The sequence below is a fragment of the Scyliorhinus torazame genome, chromosome 3 (assembly GCF_047496885.1).
Source record: "Scyliorhinus torazame isolate Kashiwa2021f chromosome 3, sScyTor2.1, whole genome shotgun sequence".
Taxonomy (NCBI): Eukaryota; Metazoa; Chordata; class Chondrichthyes; order Carcharhiniformes; family Scyliorhinidae; genus Scyliorhinus; species Scyliorhinus torazame.
Window position 1 is genome coordinate 216,931,806 of NC_092709.1, and position 20,231 is coordinate 216,952,036.

At 48.5% G+C, this 20,231-nt stretch overlaps 1 protein-coding gene across 3 annotated transcripts in view; it reads left to right on the forward strand.

The window, feature by feature from the left end:
* The window catches only part of slc7a2 (solute carrier family 7 member 2), a 240,689-nt gene that overhangs the window by 159,114 nt on the left and 61,344 nt on the right, over positions 1-20,231 (forward strand). For all 3 annotated transcript variants that reach the window (XM_072496865.1, XM_072496868.1, XM_072496866.1), the window contains exons 3-5: positions 3,900-4,055; positions 12,642-12,807; positions 16,444-16,580. In XM_072496865.1, the coding sequence (XP_072352966.1) occupies positions 3,900-4,055; positions 12,642-12,807; positions 16,444-16,580 (459 nt within the window). The remainder of the gene's footprint in view (positions 1-3,899; positions 4,056-12,641; positions 12,808-16,443; positions 16,581-20,231) is intronic.

Consider the following 20,231-nt stretch of genomic DNA (forward strand, 5'->3'; position numbering starts at 1 on the left):
GCTGTATATCCCTTGATATTCAGGGTTCACTGGACTTGTTGGTCCCACCCGTTTTCATGATTGGAACATGTTGGCCCTGTACTCGCCCTGTTTCCTTTTTGAATCTGTCCTACTGTTCTGTCACAGATTTACCTAGAAGTGGCTGCTCCCAGTCCACTCTGACCAAATCATATTTGATCTTATTAAAATCAGCCTTCACCCAGTTTAGAACTTTGACCTCAAGCCCATCCTTGTTCTTTTCCATAACAACCTTGAATCTAAAGGGAGTTATGATTACTGTCTGCAAAATGCTCCCCCACTGATACTTCAACCACTTGCCCGGCTTTGTTACCTAAAATTAAGTCCAGGACCGCCCTCTCTTTTAGGACCTTGTTCGTACTGGCTAAAAAGGTTCTCCTGGATATATTTTAAGAATTCAGCTCCATTTAAACCCTTTACACTCTGACTATCCCAGTTAATGTTGGGGAAGTTGAAATCCCCCACTATCACTACCCTATTACTTCTACACTTCTCTGAAATATGCCTACATATCTTCTCTTCTATTTCTCTTGGGCTGTTAGGGGCCCATAGAACACTCCCAGCAATGTGATTGCTCCTTTTTGGTTTTTAAGTTATACCCATGTATCTTCAGTTGAAGAGCCTTCTAGAATGTCATCCCTCCTTACTGCTGTAATTGATTCCCTGATCAAAATTGCGACACCCCCTCCTCTTTTACCTCCTTCCTTATTTCGCCGGATGATCCTGTATCTTGGAATATGGAGCTGCCAATCCTGCCCTCTCTCAACTTTTTCTCAGTGACAGCAGTAACATCATACCGCCATGTCTTAATTTGTGCCCTCAATTCATCTGCCTTGTTTGTCAGACTCATTGTATTAACATAAATACCATTCAATCTTGCCAAACTCCCTTGTGACTTAACTGGTCTAGACATAGACATCATGCCCAATACTGCGGTGGAATCTGACTCATTAAATAGTTTCAAGAAGGAGATAGATATAATTTTGATTTTAAAAAACAGGTTAAAGGGATCTGGGGAACAGGGAGGGAGGCGGATTTGAGACGAGGAAGAGATCAGCCATGATCTGATTGAATGGCGGAGCAGGCTCGAAGGGCTGAATTGCCTAGTTCTGCTTCTAATTCCTATGTTCCGAAGACATTCTACACCTTCCTGACTCATTTTATGTCTCTTCTAATTTTGGCTGTGCATCTACCCCTGCTGAACCTTCGCTCAGGCTCCCAACCCCCTGCCAATTAGTTTATACCCTTCCCAACAGCACGAGCAAATCTCCCTGCAAGGATACCAGTTCATTTTAGTTCAGGTGCAAACTGTCCAACTTGTATAGGTCCCACCATCCCCAACAATTACGCCAATGTACCAGAAATCTAAAGCCCTCCCTCCTACACCATTTCTCCAGCCACATACTCACCTGGACTAACCTTCTATTTCTAAACTCAGTAGCATATGGCACTGGAAGTAATCCAGAGATTACTACCATCTGGGCCCTGTTTTTAAATCTACATCCTAGCTCCCTAAATCCTGCTTGCAGGATCTCATCCCCTTTTTCTGCCTATATTGTTGGTGCCAATATGTACCACGACATCAGTCTGTTTGTTCTCCCCCTTAAGTATGCTCTGCAGCCGTTCAGTGACATCCCTGACCTTGGCACCAGGGAAGCAACATACCATCCTGAAGTCCCTTTTGCGGCCACAGAAATGCCTGTCTGTCCCCCTTACAATTGAATTCCCTATCACTTTGGCCCTGCCGTTCTTCCTCCTCCCATCTTGTGCAGCAGACCCACCCATGGTGCCATGAAGTTGGTTGCCACTGCTTTCCCCTACACCAGTGTTTTTCAAAATGGGGGTCACGAATGTGGGTGGGTCGTGGATTGATGTAAAATGGGTCAGCAAAAGGTCTCCAAAAATGATCCCCAAAGATCGCCTGACCTTTTTTCCCATTTTCTCCCTGGGTAAATTCTTGCTGCAGTACAGTGTATGATCACATGAGGCTGATGTAGAGGCTAGTGCCTTAGGTCACTCTTACAGTCATTGCCACCGACACAGCCTTCAGCAGCAACTCCCGTTTCTACAGCAGTTGATCGTCCAGGTTAGTCAGCACCTGCATCTACAACTGAAGAGTTTAAAAGAAAAAAATCAATTATATTTAAATCTCTTTCCTGAAGATACTCATTCTACATAGAGTTAGTTTCCAATAGTGCTTCGAGCTTTTTTTCCCCCAGGCTTGCATCAACCACCCAAAACCAAACGACTGTTTACTGGAATGTGGTTCTACAATGACCACAGTCAGCAACTCATAGCCGGAGTACTCCTATATATAGGATTTAGCAGATAATTCCTGTATATCCTGTGGGGATCTCCCCACCTTTCAATTGATCCATTGTTACAAAGCTGATTCATGTTTGCCCCATTCTGAACTCGTCTCTGGGGCGACAGGTATGGGTTTGGGAATTCCATCCTTCCCAATTGGGAGGAAATGCATCTGTTCAAGTACAGATCATAGGAAACACGGAGTCAATGATCACACAAAGAGACCGACTTCAGGGTTAATGTTCTGAATCGGATGCATGTTTAATGTCTGCCACTGTTACGATTGTCAATGAACCTTGAATTTCTATTACTATTAACGTTGTCACTGTTGGTTGAATTTCTGCTAGTTCATCTTGTTGATGACTGTTGAATTTCTGTTACTCTTAACCTTGTCAATCCGATCTATGTTTAAGGTTGTGCTGTGTGTACATAAGGTGTTTGAGGTATATTTAAAATGGGGACCCGCTCTCCGCTCACTTTCTGAGATCAGTCATTCTCTCAGTCAGACTGACTGAGCAATCAATGGTGAGTCTCCTTCTTTCTCCATCAGCCTAAAAATCTAGGCATGTTTCCAAGAATTCCCTCATTTCCCATTCAAACGGAGTCCGCCATCAAACGTCTCTTACACTGGTCTGTGCAGAGATTTTTATTCCAAGTTATTTAGATCTCCAAATTACGACAAAAAATATAAAATATGTTTTTATTAACAATTTTTTACATTTAATAACACAGAAGTGCCAACAATGAATGTGCCAATTTTAAAAGTAACTTTGTAGAATCTATCGTGAATGTGGCATGGGTTGGGAGAGCCAGTAATTTTGTAAAATTGTGTCGCCAGAAAGAAATTTTGAAAAACACTGCCCTACACAGTCATCTCCCCAAACTGTATCCAAAATGGTATTACTTTTAGAAAGGAGGATGGCTACAGGGGACTCCTGTACTACCTGCCTTCCTGTACTCTGCCTGGTGGTCACCCATGCCTTTCTGCCTGTTCAATCCTCACTTGTGGTGTGACCACCTCACTGAATTCCACGACTTGCTCAGCATCGCAGATGCTCCACTGCTAATCCACCCTCAGCTCCAGCTCAGAAATGTAGTTAGCCAGTAGCTGCAGTTGGACACACTTCCTGCACACGTGGCCACCAGGGACAACTGAAGCTTCTATAATTTGCCACATAGCACAGGCAGAGCATATCACGGATGCTCCTAATTTAAATAGAATTTGCATCTCAAAATGTTCAAACTGCTGCACCACAAGTTTTTAAGAGTGACACAGTGCCCCATTACCACAGTGTTTCTGATATTTAACATTGCACTGTTGATCCCATAGTTGTTTATGGTATCTCTCGGGAAGGCTAGTACTTTGCAAGATGAATTATTTTGGAGTACAAAGTGATAGTTTCGTCGATTAATGGGATAGCCATTTTGTGTGTAGCCTGGAATGTCGTCTAGATGCAAACCACAATTATTCATCTCCGAAACATTTTGTTTTTCTTAGTTTCTGCACTTTGCTAATGAAGCACAAAAGTGAATATTTAACTTAGTTGTATTTTTTCACTTGTCTTTGTATCTAGGTACTTCCAGTGTTGCCAGGGCATGGAGTGGTACCTTTGATGAACTTGTTGGCAAACAGATTGGAAATTTCTTTGGCACATACTTCAGGATGAATTCACCCGGATTAGCAGAATATCCAGACTTTTTTGCAGTGTGTCTAATATTATTATTGTCAGGTATGATCGGAGTGAAGTTTTAGTATGTAATTTTAGAGTTAGCTGGGAAAGACATTTATTATACAACAAAAGCAGAAAATACTGGACAATCTCGGTAGGTCTGACAGCATCTGTGGAGAGAGAAGGGAGCTAACGTTTCGAGTCTGGATGAGTCTTTATCAAAGCTGACAATTTCAATGCAATTCCACACCACCACTGATTTTTTAAGCACAGACGTCAATTGTATTGACAAGTCCATGATGTAGTGCAATATCAAATGCCATTCGAAACATCAAAATATTTAAACCACTGCATTAATAGCACTGGCCTCATCCACTGTTACTTCATCAAAGAACTTAGCCAAACGCAAGTTGCCCTTATTTTGTCAAATTTATCAGTTTCAATTGAATCAATTTGTCAAACATAATTCGCCTTGAACACAACTCTGATTCATTTCATTTATTAAACTGTATGTTTTCATGTATCAATTAGTTTCATCCTAATTTATTACCTCTAAACATTTCCTCAATACCGATCATTAGCTTGACTGGCCTGTATTTTCTTGATTTATCATTCCTTTTTGAACAGGTTTGTAAAATTTGTAATCGTCCAATCCTCTGGCACCACTCCAATATTGCGGGTCAATTACATATGTAACTAGAGCCTCTGTAATTTCCATCCTTACATCCCACAACAAGCTAGGATACATCCCATCTGGACTTTACTACTCTGTTGAAGTATGTGGGAAAATGAAATAGGAATGAATAATTTTAGTTGAGGAACTTGAACCAGTCTAGATATGATTGACCAAATGTGAATATCTGCTAACTCCCCATGTGGTACAAGTGATATTCTAAAAGTATTTAGAATATTCCTCCCAGGAATTAAAATAAAATATGGCAGATGATGGAAATCTGGAAATGTTGGGAAAACACATCGGGCGGGATTCTCCGCTCCCGCGCCGGTTGGGAGAATCCCCTGGCGCGCCATTTTTCCCCGCGACGCCGGTCCGACGCCCTCCCGCGATTCACCCAAGTGGCGAGAATGGCCCCGTCGGGTTCTGAGCGGCGCATTCCGGAGAATCGCCCGGGACACCCAAAATGGCGATTCTCCGCTACACCCGCTATTCTCCGGCCCGGATGGGCAGAGCGGCCTGCCCAAAACGACGGCTTCCCGTCGGCGCCATCCACACCTGGGGCGAAATTCTCCGGAAACGGCGCGATGTCCGCCGACTGGCACCCAAAACGGCGCAAATCAGACGGGCATCGCGCCGCACCAAAGGTGCGGAATGCTCCGCATCTTTGGGGCCGAGCCCCAACATTGAGGGGCTAGGTCGGCGCTGGACGGATTTCCGCCCCGCCAGCTGGCGGAAACGGCCTTTGGTGCCCCGCCAGCTGGCGCGGAATTGACATCTCTGGGCGACGCATGCGCGGGAGCGTCAGCGGCCGCTGACAGCATTCCCGCGCATGCGCATTGGAGGGAGTCTCTTCCGCCTCCGCCATGTTGGAGATCGTGGCGGAGGCGGAAGGGAAACAGTGCCCCCACGGCACAGGCCCGCCCGCGGATCGGTGGGCCCCGATCGTGGGCCAGGCCACCGTGGGGGCACCCCCCGGGGCCAGATCGCCCCCCGCACCCCCAGGACCCCAGAGCCCACCCGCGCCGCCTTGTCCCGCCGGTAAGGTAGGTGGTTTAATTTACGCCGGCGGGACAGGCATTTTAGCGGCGGGACTTCGGCCCATGCGGGCCGGCGAATCGAGCGGGGGGGCCCGGCAACCGACGCGGCGCGATTCCCGCCCCCGCCGAATATCCGGTACCGGAGACTTCGGCAACCGGCGGGGGCGGGATTCACGCCAGCCCCCGGCGATTCTCCGACCCGGCTGGGGGTCGGAGAATCTCGACCCTGGTCGCTGCCGGAGGGAACAGCGCGGGAACGCTGGGGGGGGGGGGGGGGGGGCGAGGGAGGTTCTTTCACCGGGGTAGGACTCAAAAAGGGTCTGGCCCGCGATCGGTGCCCACCGATCGGCGCGCCGGCCTCTCTGAAGGAGGACCTCCTTTCCTCCGCGCCCCGCAAGATCCATCCGACATCTTCTTGCAGGGCGGCCACGGGGATGACGGCAACCGCGCATGCGTGGATAACGTCATTTACGCGGCGCTGGCCCTGTCATTTACGCGGCGCCAAGGCCTTGCGCGAGTAAATGACGCGGCGCCGCTCCTAGCCCCCCAGGGGTGGGAGAATCAGGGTCTGGGAACGGCCTCCGACGCCAGAGTAAAACACTCAGGGGGCGAGATTCTCCGACCCCCTGCCGGTTGCCGAAGTCTCCGGCACCGGATGGGCCGAAGTCCCGCCGCTAAAATGCCTGTCCCGCCGGCGTAGATTAAACCACCTACCTTACCGGCGGGACAAGGCGGCGCGGGCGAGCTCCGGGGTCCTGGGGGGGGGTGCGGGGCGATCTGACCCCGGCTGGTGCCCCCACGGTGGCCTGGCCCGCGATCAGGGCCCACCGATCCGCTGGCGGGCCTGTGCCGTGGGGGCACTCTTTCCCTTCCGCCTCCGCCACGGTCACCACCATGGCGGAGGCAGAAGAGACTCCCTCCACTGCGCATGCGCGGGAAACTGTCAGTGGCCGCTGATGCTCCCGCGCATGTGCCGCCCCGAATGTCATTTCCGCACCAGCTGGTGGGGCAACAAACGCCGTTTCCGCCAGCTGGCGGGGCGGAAATCCCTCCGGCGCCGGCCTAGCCCCTCAATGTTGGGGCTCGGCCCCCAAAAATGCGGAGCATTCCGCACCTTTGGGGCGGCGCGATGCCCACCTGATTGGCGCCGTTTTGGGCGCCAGTCGACGGACGTCGCGCCGTTTGGGGAGAATTTCGCCCCTGATTTGCGCCGTTTTGGTTGCCAGTCGGCGGACATCGCACCGTTTCCGGAGAATTTCGCCCAGGTTTTCACTCCGGCGTCGGCACTTAGTCTCCAGATGGGAGAATTATGCCCATCATGTCTGGCAGCACCTGTGGAGAGAGAACCAGAATTAACGTTTTGAATCTATAATGACTCTTCTTCATGAAAAATTAAATGAAATGAAAATCACTTATTGTCACAAGTAGGCTTCAAATAGGCTTCTGTGAAAAGCCCCTAGTCGCCACATTCTGGCGCCTGTTCGGGGAGGCTGGTACGGGAATTGAACCATGCTGCTGGCCTGCCTTGGTCTGCTTTAAAAGCCAGCTCTTCAGCCCTGTGCTAAACCAGCCCCTAGTGCTAAACCAGCCCCTGAGCCCCTCAGAGCCAGTTCCTCCCAGTATCTCTACAACGGCAGAAAGAGTGAGGGGATGGGTACAAGAACCTGACACAGGTTGGGTATAAATGGAGGAGGCATCCTGTAAAGGAACAACCCTCTGGGCCCTGGCCACAGCAGCACTCCCATCCCCCTCAACAAGATACACACGAGCCCAGTGGTAGCGGCCACGCTGAGAACGTGGACCCAGCTGAGGCATCCCCATACTTCGGGATCACCAAAATGTCCCCCATGGCTCCCATCTGTGGCAATCACAGATTCCCCCCCGCTATGCTGGATACCACCTTCAAAAGATGGAGGTGGGACAGGGGCACACTGACGGTCGGGGACTTTTACGTAGGGCACAGACTGGCGACACTAGACGAACTGACAAGGAAGTGGAAACTAGCAAAAGGACCTGAAATGAGACACCTTCAAAAAAAACACTTCCTCCGCAAAGAGACGGGAGGGTACCCCGGGGCCCCAGAAATCACACTACTAGAGGACCTGATAGGCACAAGCAACGAGAAGGGGGGGCTACGTGGGAAAATATACGGACAGCTATTGGGCAGAGCTTGGACTCCACTGGACGAGACCAGACAAAAATGGGGGTACGAACTGGGGACAGAGGTAGGATGGGGACTCTGGAGCGAAGCACTGAGCAGGGTGAACTCCACCTCCTCCTGCGCAAGGCTAAGCCTAATGCAGCTCAAAGTGGTGCACAGAGCACACCTGACCAGAACCCGAATGAGCAGGTTCTTCCCGGAGGTGGAGGACAAATGGTGTCAGAGGGGCCCCGCCAACCACACCCACATGTTTTGGGCTTGTCCCAAACTTGCTGGGTTCTGGGCAGCCTTTTCCGAGGCAATATCTAGGGTTGTGGGGGTGAGGGTGAAGCCATGCCCAATAGTGACAATCTTCGGGGGATCGGAGCAGCCAGAGTTACACGTGGGGAAGGGGGCCGACGCCCTTGCTTTCGCTTCCCTAATTGCACGCCGGAGAATCCTGCTGGTGATCGGCGGCAGCACCCACGGCTGCAGACTGACTCGCTGAGGGGTGTGTGAAGGATTGGGGATTAAAATGGAAAAGGGGGTGAAATGAGGGTCGGGAGCTGCATGGGGGCGGGGTGGGGGGTAGGGTGGAGTGGGTGGTTGGTGTCAACTCACCCGTGCTGCCCAGTGTAGGTCTTTGACTTTCTTACCACACTGGAGAACAGTCCTCCTGGTCACACTCCCCGAGCCTGAGGCTGCCTCCACCTCGTCCCAGGAGGCCCTGGGTGCCCTGTGGCTCACCCTCTGTGACTCTCGGGGAAACGGGACATCCCGGCCTCCACCGCATCAAGGAGCCTTCTCAGGTCTCCAGTGCTGAATCTTGGGGCCAGTCTTCTTGGGCCATGGCTGCGAGCTGAGTGGGGCTGGCTATGCAAGAGCTGTTTAAGTGCTGCTTGACCTTGTTAGGGGGGGGGGGGGGGGGGGGGGGGCTGGTGAGCACGGTTCTGGCAAATCAGCTGGCGAGCCTTCATTTGCGATGAGAAGCTTGTGGGGCCTCGTTAAGTGGACCAATTAACGTTGAATCGCGTTGCCGGCCTCGCTGGGCCGAGTGCTGGGAAGCTCACGGCAGTTCCCGCTAGTTACCACACTTCGAGATCTTTGCAGAGAATCCCGCCCTAAATGTTTTCTCGTTTCTCAATCTAACAATTGAAGCATGTCCTTACCTATGTTATAACAGTGTTTGAGTTTCTTTTTCTAAATCATTTGAAAACAGGTTAAAGATCAATATCACCGACCCACTGAGTAAGTAATAGCTGCAGATAAAAATTATTGCAGCTGCTTATTTTTCACTTTGAGTTCAGAGATTCATGGACAGAGAGAGGGTGGTTTATTTTTACTTATGATGAGAATTCTAATCTTGATCAGTGACAGTATTTATCTCTCCATGCTAAAGCTAAGTTTTCTCTTTTTCTTCTAAAATAATATTTGAGTTTATTTCTCCAAATAATTTGCAAACAAACCATGGTATGAATTTAAGGAAATTTTTGACGTGTATTTATGTACCAGTTGTTACTTTAGATGGAGAGGCTTTATTTCATTTAGACAAGGACAAAGTAGTTTTCTTTGCAGATAAATTAAATATTTTGAAGGTAGTAGTCTTTGACACCTTTTTCTAAAATCTTTCATTTAAGTTTTTATTTCATCCAATGCCTACTAGTGGCCCAGGATGTCACCTGTGTCACCTCACATCCAAAGAACAAAGAACAAAGAAATGTACAGCACAGGAACAGGCCCTTCGGCCCTCCAAGCCCGTGCCGACCATACTGCCCGACTAAACTACAATCTTCTACACTTCCTGGGTCCGTATCCTTCTATTCCCATCCTATTCATATATTTGTCAAGATGCCCCTTAAATGTCCCTATCGTCCCTGCTTCCACTACCTCCTCCGGTAGCGGATTCCAGGTACCCACTACCCTCTGCGTAAAAAACTTGCCTCGTACATCTACTCTAAACCTTGCCCCTCTCACCTTAAACCTATGCCTCCTAGTAATTGACCCCTCTACCCTGGGGAAAAGCCTCTGACTATCCACTCTGTCTATGCCCCTCATAATTTTGTATACCTCTATCAGGTCGCCCCTCAACCTCCTTCGTTCCAGTGAGAACAAACCGAGTTTATTCAATCGCTCCTCATAGCTTATGCCCTCCATACCAGGCAACATTCTGGTAAATCTCTTCTGCACCCTCTCTAAAGCCTCCACATCCTTCTGGTAGTGTGGCGACCAGAATTGAACACTATACTCCAAGTGTGGCCTAACTAAGGTTCTATACAGCTGCAACATGACTTGCCAATTCTTATACTCAATGCCCCGGCCAATGAAGGCAAGCATGCCGTATGCCTTCTTGACTACCTTCTCCACCTGTGTTGCCCCTTTCAATGACCTGTGGACCTGTACTCCTAGATCTCTTTGACTTTCAATACTCTTGAGGGTTCTACCATTCACTGTATATTCCCTACCTGCATTAGACCTTCCAAAATGCATTACCTCACATTTGTCCGGATTAAACTCCATCTGCCATCTCTCCGCCCAAGTCTCCAGACAATCTAAATCCTGCTGTATCCTCAGACAGTCCTCATCGCTATCCGCAATTCCACCAACCTTTGTGTCGTCTGCAAACTTACTAATCAGACCAGTTACATTTTCCTCCAAATCATTTATATATACTACAAAGAGCAAAGGTCCCAGCACTGATCCCTGTGGAACACCACTGGTCACAGCCCTCCAATTAGAAAAGCATCCCTCCATTGCTACCCTCTGCCTTCTATGGCCTAGCCAGTTCTGTATCCACCTTGCCAGTTCACCCCTGATCCCGTGTGACTTCATCAGAGGTAAAGCAGAAAGATTACAGTTTAAAAAGAAATTAGAGTACCCAATTCTTTATTTTCCAATTAAGGGGCAATATAGTGTGGCCAATCCACCTACCCTGCACATCTTTTTGGGTTGTGAGGGTGAGACCCACACAGACACAGGGAGAATGTGCAAAATCCAGATGGACAGTGACTCTGGGCCGGGATCGAACCCAAATACTCGGAGCCGTGAGGCCGCAGTGCTGGCCACTGCACCGCCGTGCTGCCCTCGAAAAATTCCAGGTTAACAGCAAGGAGTGAAATTCTCCCAGCCAGCCCATGGCAGATTTGGTGGTGGTGGGCGCGGTGAATCTAGCAGTAACCAAAAATTTGGAAACCTACTGGCGTAAAATCACGTTGCAATTCTCCCAATGGCGGGTCGCTCTTCCCTCTGGCAGCGTTAAACCCGCAAGGCGGGTGTGGTGAATGGAACTACTGTTAATTCACCTGTGCACTGTGATATCATGTTACTGCTGTGTCGTGTTCCGTTATGTGTTTAACCCTGTGGGCTCCACCTATGGGCCATTGTATGGCTTCACCCACAGGGGGATATGTCGGGGCATGTACGGGCTCGCCCATGGCCCCACCCCTTACATGAAGTATAAAGGCAGCTGACCTGCGGGGCCACATTCATTGTTGTACCGGTCACAGGCAGGCTCAGTTGTAAGCTGATTAAAACCCCGGTTTACTTCTCAACGTGTCTCTCAGTGAATTGATGGTCGCATCAGCGGGGAATTCAGGGCCTCTGGTGATGTGTCATAGTGGTACAGTGTTCCTGATGTGTTGTTCACCACTTTGCTGGGACAGACTGGTTTCTGCCTCCATCGCCATTGCGAGCTGATCTTCATGTACAGCATCGTGCTGCTGGGTCCATGGACTCTCCTATGTCACCAGGATGGATCAGTACTGTGCCTGGGGATTGGGAGTACAGGGGTCTCTCACCTCTGGTGCTACACACCAGTGTTTATTTGGACTTGACTGTGCTGCGTAACTCATGCTGCCACCGCAACAGAAGTCCAAAGTTCAAGTGAAGTGCAAGGTGAGGCTGAGGGGTTTTGGAAGGATGGCTGTGCAAGGAGTTTGAAGGGAGGGGGAGGGCTCATGCTTGCATGCCAAGGGGCAAGGAGGTGGATGAGGAAGATGAACAATGAGAGGCAGAGGGAAGACTGAAGAGAGGGAAGCTGGACCCTAACAAGGCTGCATGAGAAGCTCAAATAAAGGGGTCAAACAGATAGTACATCATTTACTGGAAGGGCATGTAAAGACTCCGGAAATGGTTGTTTGAAGTCCAAGTAGAGAATGGGCGCACCTTGCAGATGAGGGGCTCAGCGGGGGGAATGTTGTTGAATCAAGGATAGGCTTTTTTAGGCTGCTGTCTTTCTCTCTCCAGGTTACTGATAGCCTGCATGGTCTGGTGAAGATGCAGGGGGATATGAATGTGCTGGACTAGTTATTTAAATATGGCGCCGGGATCTTCAAACCCATCAGCTAAGGGTGGGCAGAAGAACCAGCTGCCGGCCCACTAGGAGAGTTGGAGGGGAACTCCCCGTGCATATTTAATAAGGTCCCGGGGCTGAATCTGGTGCAGGATCCTGCTAATCTGGTCAATAGGTCAGGCACCTCCGGAGCAGAACGCCACCACAATTAGTCTCAAAATAGGAGAATTCTGCGCAAGGTTGTCAAACTGCTGCCAGGATGCAAATGTTGTGATCAACTGTTTGGATGAAATTTGCTGTACAGAGCAAGAGGCACAGGACTCTGCTGTACCTAAAACTCTTCTCATTTTCGGAACCAAAACCAGAATGCTGCTAGTTTTGTGCAATAAATATCTCGGCTATTATTTTTAATATTTACTTCTATCTGTTGTACAAATATTTTCCTGTGTGTGGGGAAAAAAATTACATTGATGCCTTTATACTTTGAATATTCTATACACCTTAGGTCTTCTGTCATTTGGTGTGAAGGAGTCCGCTTGGGTTACCAAAATATTTACGGCTATCAACATCGTGGTTCTTATATTTGTTATTATCACGGGATTTGTGAAGGGAAACCCTGAGAACTGGAAGATCAGCGAAGAATCGCTCATAAATTTCACAGCCATTACAAAGTAAGTTTGTTAAAAGGAACTGGATACAACAGACCTAATTAATTCTGATAGTTATACCTTCTATGTACTAGCTGAAATCTCTCATTCTCAAAAAAAAAGTCTTTTCGAAGGAATAAGGAGTTGCAAAAATATAGCACGTATACCTTTTACTTTTAGGAGTTGACAGAAACCAGACCTGCTTAGGAACACCTTGAATTGGGAGTGGATAAAGGGTGGGTGAGGCTCAGGGGGCGCGATTCTCTGAAATGGAGACAGAGTGTTCGCGCCATCATGAACGCTGTCGAGGGCAAGAAGGTGTCTGACGGATCTTGCGGGGCTGCGGAAGAAAGGAGGTTCTCCTCAGAGAGGCCGGCCCGATGATCGGTGGGCACCGATCGCAGGCCAGATCCCATTTGAGGCCCCCCCCACCGGTGCTAGGCCGGCACCGGATGAATTTCCTCCCCGCCAGCTGGCGGAAAAGGTCTTTGGTGCCCTGCCAGCTGGCGCGGAAATTACATCTCGGGGCGGCGCATGCGCGGGAACGTCAGCGGCCGCTGACAGTTTCCCGCGCATGCGCCGTGGAGGGAGTCTCTTCCGCCTCCGCCATGGTGGAGACCGTGGCGGAGGCGGAAGGGAAAGAGTGCCCCCACGGCACAGGCCCGCCTGCGGATCGGTGGGCCCCGATCGCGGGCCAGGCCACCGTGGGGGCACCCCCCGGGGCCAGATCGCCCCGCGCCCCCCCAGGACCCCGGAGCCCGCCCACGCCGCCTTGTCCCGCCGGTAAGATATGTGATTTAATTTACGCCGGCGGGACAGGCAATTTATCGGCGGGACTTCGGCCCATCTGGGCCGGAGAATCGAGCGGGGGGGCCCGCCAACCGGCGCGATTCCCGCCCCCGCCGAATATCCGGTGCCGGAGACTTCGGCAACCGGCGGGGGCGAGATTCACGCCAGCCCCCGGCGATTCTCCGACCCGGCGGGGGGTCGGAGAATGTCGCCCCAGAAGTCTTCAGGAGATTAGTGATTTTGCAAAACAAAAACTAACACTGACAGCACAGGAAAACGGTAATCTAATTGGTTGGTGAAAATCTGTGATTAGGGGCTATCTGTAAATAACTGAAAATTAAAAAGAAAAGTAAAAACAAAGTTTTTTTTAGCAAATGTAACTACTTAAAATTAATTAAGAGACACAAGCTAAAGGGACGAGAAGGCATGGCAGGGCAGTTCAGCCTTGTGAAATGCTCATCCTGTAACATGTGGAAAGTCATGGACACTTCTTACGGCCTAGTCAACCACATGTGCAGGAATTGTCACCAGCTGCAGAAACTTGAGCTCCAGGTTTCAAAGCCACGCCTGGAGTTACTATGGTGCAGCCATATGACTGAGAATTACATGGGCAGCATCTGTGGGGATATGGTCATCCGCAGGTTAATAAAGAGTAGGCAGAGATGGAATGAGTGACTGCCAGACAGTCTAGCACGACCAGGTGGAGGAGTCCCCTGAGTCTAACTCACTTTCTAACAACTCTTGGATACTGGTGAGGGTGGTGGTTCCTCAGAGGAGTATACCAAGAGCCAAGTCCATGGCAACACAAGAGACTCAGCTGCACTGGTGTCGGAGATTCAGTAGTTAGGGGAACAGAAAAGACGTGACTCCAAGATGGCATGTTGCCCCCCTGGTGCCAGGGTCAAGACTGTCACTGAGCAGCTACAGGACATTTCTATGGGGAAAGGTGAAAAGCTTGAGGTCACAGTCCACATTGGTACCAACGACATAGGTAGAAAGAGGGATGAGGTCCTGAAAGCAGATTTTAGGGAGTTAGGAATAGAGATTGAAAAGCTGGACCTCAAAATCTCATGATTAATCCCAGTTCCATGTGCCAGTGGCAATTAAAATTTAATTCTAACAGTAACACTACACTCCGTATGCTCACCTGATGCCTGTGCCTATGTATTCACATTGTGCATTTTAGCATGTCATATGTTTTTTCATGTATGGAATGATCTGTCTGGATTGTTATCAGAACAATGAGCGAAATTCTCCATCCCGCCCCGCCACATTTCTGCCCCGACCCGCCGGCGGGATGCTCCGTTACACCAGCCGGTCAATGGGGTTTCCCATTGTGGGGTAGCCCCACGCCGTCGGGAAACCCCCGGGCGCTGGCAAAACGGAGACTCCCGCCGACGGAGAATGACGCCCAATATTTTTCACAGTACCTCGTTACACGTGACAAATCAAATTCAATTCAATTCAATTCAGTGAGTATAGAAATAGGGAGATTGAGTGAATAATCGCTGGAGAAATGGTATAGGAGGGGAGGGCTTTGGATTTCTGGGGCATTGGGGCCAGTTCAGAGGTAGGTGGGACCTGTACATGGTGGACAGGTTGCCCTTAGCAGGACTGGGTCTTATATCCCCGCTGGGAGATTTGTTAGTGCTGTTGGGGAGGATTTAAACTAGCTTGTCAGAGAGTTGGGAACCTGAGATAGGAGAGGAGAGAATAGGATAGAAATGAGCTGGTAATGGGAGTACAAAAGTGGAAGGCAGCAGGAACAAAGTTCAGCATAAAATAGAGTCAACATACAGAATAATGTTAAATCGGCAGAATTAAAGGCACTTTATCTGAATGCATGCAGTATTCACAAGATAGATGAACTGATGGCATGAATAGAGGTAAACTGGTATGATATAATTGCCATTATGGAGAGGTGGTTTCAGGGTGACCAGGCTGCAAACTAAATATTAATGGGTATTCGACATTTAGGAAGGACAGGCAAAAAAGAAAAGGAGGTTGAGTAGCACAATAACCAGGGATGAGATCAGTACATTATTGAGAGGATCTTAGACCGGAAGAACAAGATATGGAATCAGTTAGGGTGGAGCTAAGAAACCACAATAGTAAACATTAGTATGAGTTGTTTATAAGCCACCAAAAAGTAGTGAAAATATAGGGCTCTGCATAAATTATGAAATTGGAGGTCCATGCAGCAAAAGTAATGCAGCAATCATGGGAAACATCAATCTGCATATGGACTGGGTACTGTGAGCACCAATACTGTGGAGGACGAATTCCTGTAATGTATACGAGATGGATTTCTGGAACACAATGTTGTGGAACCAACTAGGGAACAAGCCATTTTAGATCTAGTATTGTGCAATGTGAGATGGCTAATTAATAATCTTGTCGTGAAAGAACCCTTAGGGAAAATTGACCATAATATGAGAGAATTTTCCATTAAGTTTAAAAATGTTGCCGTTCGATACTAGGGACTTCAATCTAAACAAAGGAAGGTATGAGGGGCAAATTGGCTGTAGTGCATTAGGGCAACACAATAAAAGGTATGCCAGTTGTATGTTGAACCCTAAAAAAAAGAAACCATAGGGTAAACTTTCTACTGCTGGACTTGTTGAAAGCAGGATAGAAAATTTCATGGATGATTGAAAGATCCGTGGACCTCGGGCGGGAATTTTCAGTGTTGGGGCGGGTGGGACTGGAAAATCCCAACCCATGTTTTCATAAATCTGTCAAGTTGGCTAAATTTCATACATTAGAACGCTTTTCTTTTCAAAATCATGTTTCATGAGGAACTGAAAGTAGAATGTGTTTGTAAATACAGTATACCTTCCCTTCCCCCCCGCCCTTCCCTCTGTTTTCCAGCAATCTGTCATCTACAGAGAATGTCACCAGCAATTTTGGTATAGGTGGTTTTACACCATATGGATTAACTGGAACATTAGCTGGTGCTGCTACCTGCTTTTATGCTTTTGTTGGATTTGACTGTATTGCTACTACAGGTAAGGACCATGGGTATCTTAATCACTTCATTACTTGGTCTGATGGTTTATGCAACAACCTGTCATCTGTGGATATTTGCACACTACATGCATTTGAACACTTTTCCCCCAAAAAATATACTTCATTCATAAAATGTACATTACAAACATTTCAAGTTGAAAATTTCAGAGTGCAATAAAATTATTTTTTTCTCCGGACTGCATGTTCCACTCTGAGATGCCTTAATACAATTTCAAAACTCTATATATTGACAATGTACATTACATGTCAGGCATATAACCCGAGGATTCAACAGTGTCCAGCCCCTCGGTGTACAATGGCTAAAAGGCATTAGATAGTGAGCTTTCCCATTGTGCCTCTGCGATGGCTGTCCCAAACTTCAGTGTTTCCTTCAGCATATAGTCCTGGACCTTGGAATGTGCCACTCTGTAACATTCAGTTTATGACAACTCTTTGTACCGCAAGACCAACAATTTTCTGGCCGTAACTGGCACAAAGTGAGCATGGGTCAGATATTTGACTGTAACACTTATAACTCGCACTGGTCTCACGGGGTAGGGATGATCCACTACCCCGTGGAGCTTGCAGAATACAAGCTCCCCCGATAAGGGTGTGGGGGACCCTTAACACAGTTCATGTGCCTTAGTATAGAGTTGGCCAGTAAGGCACCAAATAGAGAAGACCCAGTAGGGAACTACTGGAGCTGTACATAATAGTTAAAGTGCTAAATAAAATAAGTTTTGTATTCTCTACAACTCGGTGGGGCTCCTTTCATTGCCCCTTACAAAACACACCATATTTCTGTTCCCTTTGAAGTGTAGCTCCCTACTGAGAGAGTTAAATATCTCTTGCAATTGGTCCCCAATTACCCTATGTAATGTGGGACTATATATCATGATCATAATTTTACAAGTCTATGCCATTAAAAAGATTTTCTATGTGCAATAAAAATTTTAGACTTGTCCCTATATTTATTATTTCTGTGTTAATATTTGTGTTTATTAAGGTGAGTAAGATTTATGCCAGGAAACCTAGAGGGCGGGATTCTCGAGCCTCCCAGCCGCCTGTTCCACGGCGGCGGGAGGCGGGGTGCAGTTTGATAGTAGCAGAATTCTCTGCTCCCACCGCTGTCAATGGGGATCCCCATTGAAACCGCTCCATGCCATGGGGAAACCTGCAGGCAGGGGTGCGCTGCCAACGGGATCAGAGAATCCCACCGGCAGCAAACGGGTGGAAAATTCCAGCCTAAATGTTTCTCCTTTTCTGCTTCTCTGCTATTCAAATGTGTATCAGCTCAGGTTCAAATAAGACCATAAGACAGAGGAGCAGAATTAGGCCACTTGGCCCATCGGGTCTGCTCCGCCATTCAATCATGGCTGATATTTTCTCATCACCATTCTCCTGCCTTCTCTCCATAACCCCTGTTCCCCTTATTAATCAAGAACCTAATAATTTCACAAAGTTTCTACTCTGCCCCAATAATATGCTTAGTTCCCAAGTCAAGTGAGTACTCCGCTACGCAAGTCTGATTTTCATTTTTCATTTCATAAACCATAGTCTTAGTTTTGGCCATGTAATCCTGGATTTCTCCTGGTACCATACTGTAATGACCTCCATTGGCATTATTGGTTGGCCAATTGGAGTATGAGCTCCCTCAATGATAGCTCATTGAGGGGGCCCATATAAGCACCTGTGTAGGCTTTGTGAGGCAGTCTTAAGTTGACTGGAATGCTAGCAGCACTGTTTGGAGCTGCTCTTGTATAGAAGTTATTGCAAATAAATACTGGTGTGGTGACGGAACCCCTGCCTCCTGTGGATTATTACAGTGGCGACGAGGTAAACAAAGAACCTTGCGGAGACCAGCTGCCGCACACGGAGGGTAAGCCTTGCTCTTTCAAAAATGCCTCTTTTTGGGAAGTTGGATGCATTCGACCCGACTATTGGGGACTGGTCCCAGTATGTGGAGAGAATGTGTTGCTTTTTCAAGGCCAATGAGATAACGGAGGACGGAAGGAAATGGGTTATACTGCTGTCGGCATGCGGACCCTCAGCTTTCGCCATTATACGTAGTCTAACTTATCCCGGTACTCCGGATACCTTTCCAAGAATTCACAAAATTGGTGGAAGAGCACTATGACCCAAAACCACCCCTCATTTTGCGTAGGTACAGATTCTACACAACGAAACGGGAAGACAGAGAGTCAGTCACAAATTTCTTGACCCGCCTGAGAAGGCTGGCGGAAAAATGAGTTTGGGCTGACGCTTAATGAAATGCTTCGGGACCAGTTAGTGTGTGGCATAAATGACCTCCCAATACAGAAGCGCCTGTTGGCGGAAACGCAGCTAGACTGCAGGCGGGCGTTACAGCTCGCACTGTCCCTAGAAAAGGCAGCAAGTGTGGCGCAAGAACTACAGGGCACGCCAATGGAGGTAGATACCTGGGAGAGGGACTACCACAATGGGTCCAGCTACCAGATAGCCACCCTCAGGAAAAGCCTGAGGAATAGAGGGCCAAAGGAAAACCCCAGAACTGCCCCCAAGTCTGCTAGGACTAACTGGAGACAGAGGGAACTACCGGCTGAGGCTCCCCCAACAGAGAAGGACCGTTTCTGGCACCAGACAGAGTGGGGTAACAGCGACAGAAACCCTAGAAGGAGGTGGCAAAAGAGGAATAGCAGGTGGGGACACAGGGAAGTACACAACCTAGATGCCCCATCCTCCTCCGAAGGGGAACAATTATATAATATTGCGACGAAGAAAGCAGAACCTATTAAGATTACCCCATGGGTGAACGGTCGGCCGACAATAATGGAAATAGACACGGGTGCGGCCGTATCAGTAATGGGAGTGGCAGCATTTTAAAAAAATCAAAGATGGACTCCAGCCACTAACCCTAACAAAAACATCGACGAAACTTAAAACCTACATGGTGGAACCCCAGGAAGTTCTAGGCACGACTCATGTACCCGTGGAATATGACAAACAAATGCTCAGATTACCATTGACGATAGTAGAGGGCTCCGGACCAAACTTAATAGGACGGAACTGGCTGAAAGACCTAAACTTAGATTCATAGAATCATATCATAGAATTTACAGTGCAGAAGGAGACCATTCGGCCCATCGATTCTGCACCGGCTCTTGGAAAGAGCACCCCACTCACGGTCAACACCTCCACCCTATCCCCATAATCCAGTAACACCACCCAACACTAAGGGCAATGTTTGGACACTAAGGGCAATTTATCATGGCCAATCCACCTAACCTGCACATCTTTGGACTGTGGGAGGAAACCGGAGCACCCGGAGGAAACCCACGCACACACGGGGAGGATGTGCAGACTCCGCACAGTCAGTGACCCAAGCAGGAATCGAACCTGGGACCCTGGAGCTGTGAAGCAATTGTGCTATCCACAATGCTACCGTGCTGCCCGGTTAGATTGGATGAAAATTTTCCAGAGTGGAAGCGGGCAGTTGAGTGGAGCATTCCAAAAATACCCGGAGGTCTTCCAAGAAGGTTTGGGGGAAATTATAGGCGCTAAAGCAACTTTGCACGTGGACCCAGAAGCCCTTCCGAATTTTTGTAAGGCCAGGCCGGTACCTTTTGCATTAAGGAAGAACATAGATGTCGAAATAGAAAGGTTATCAGACC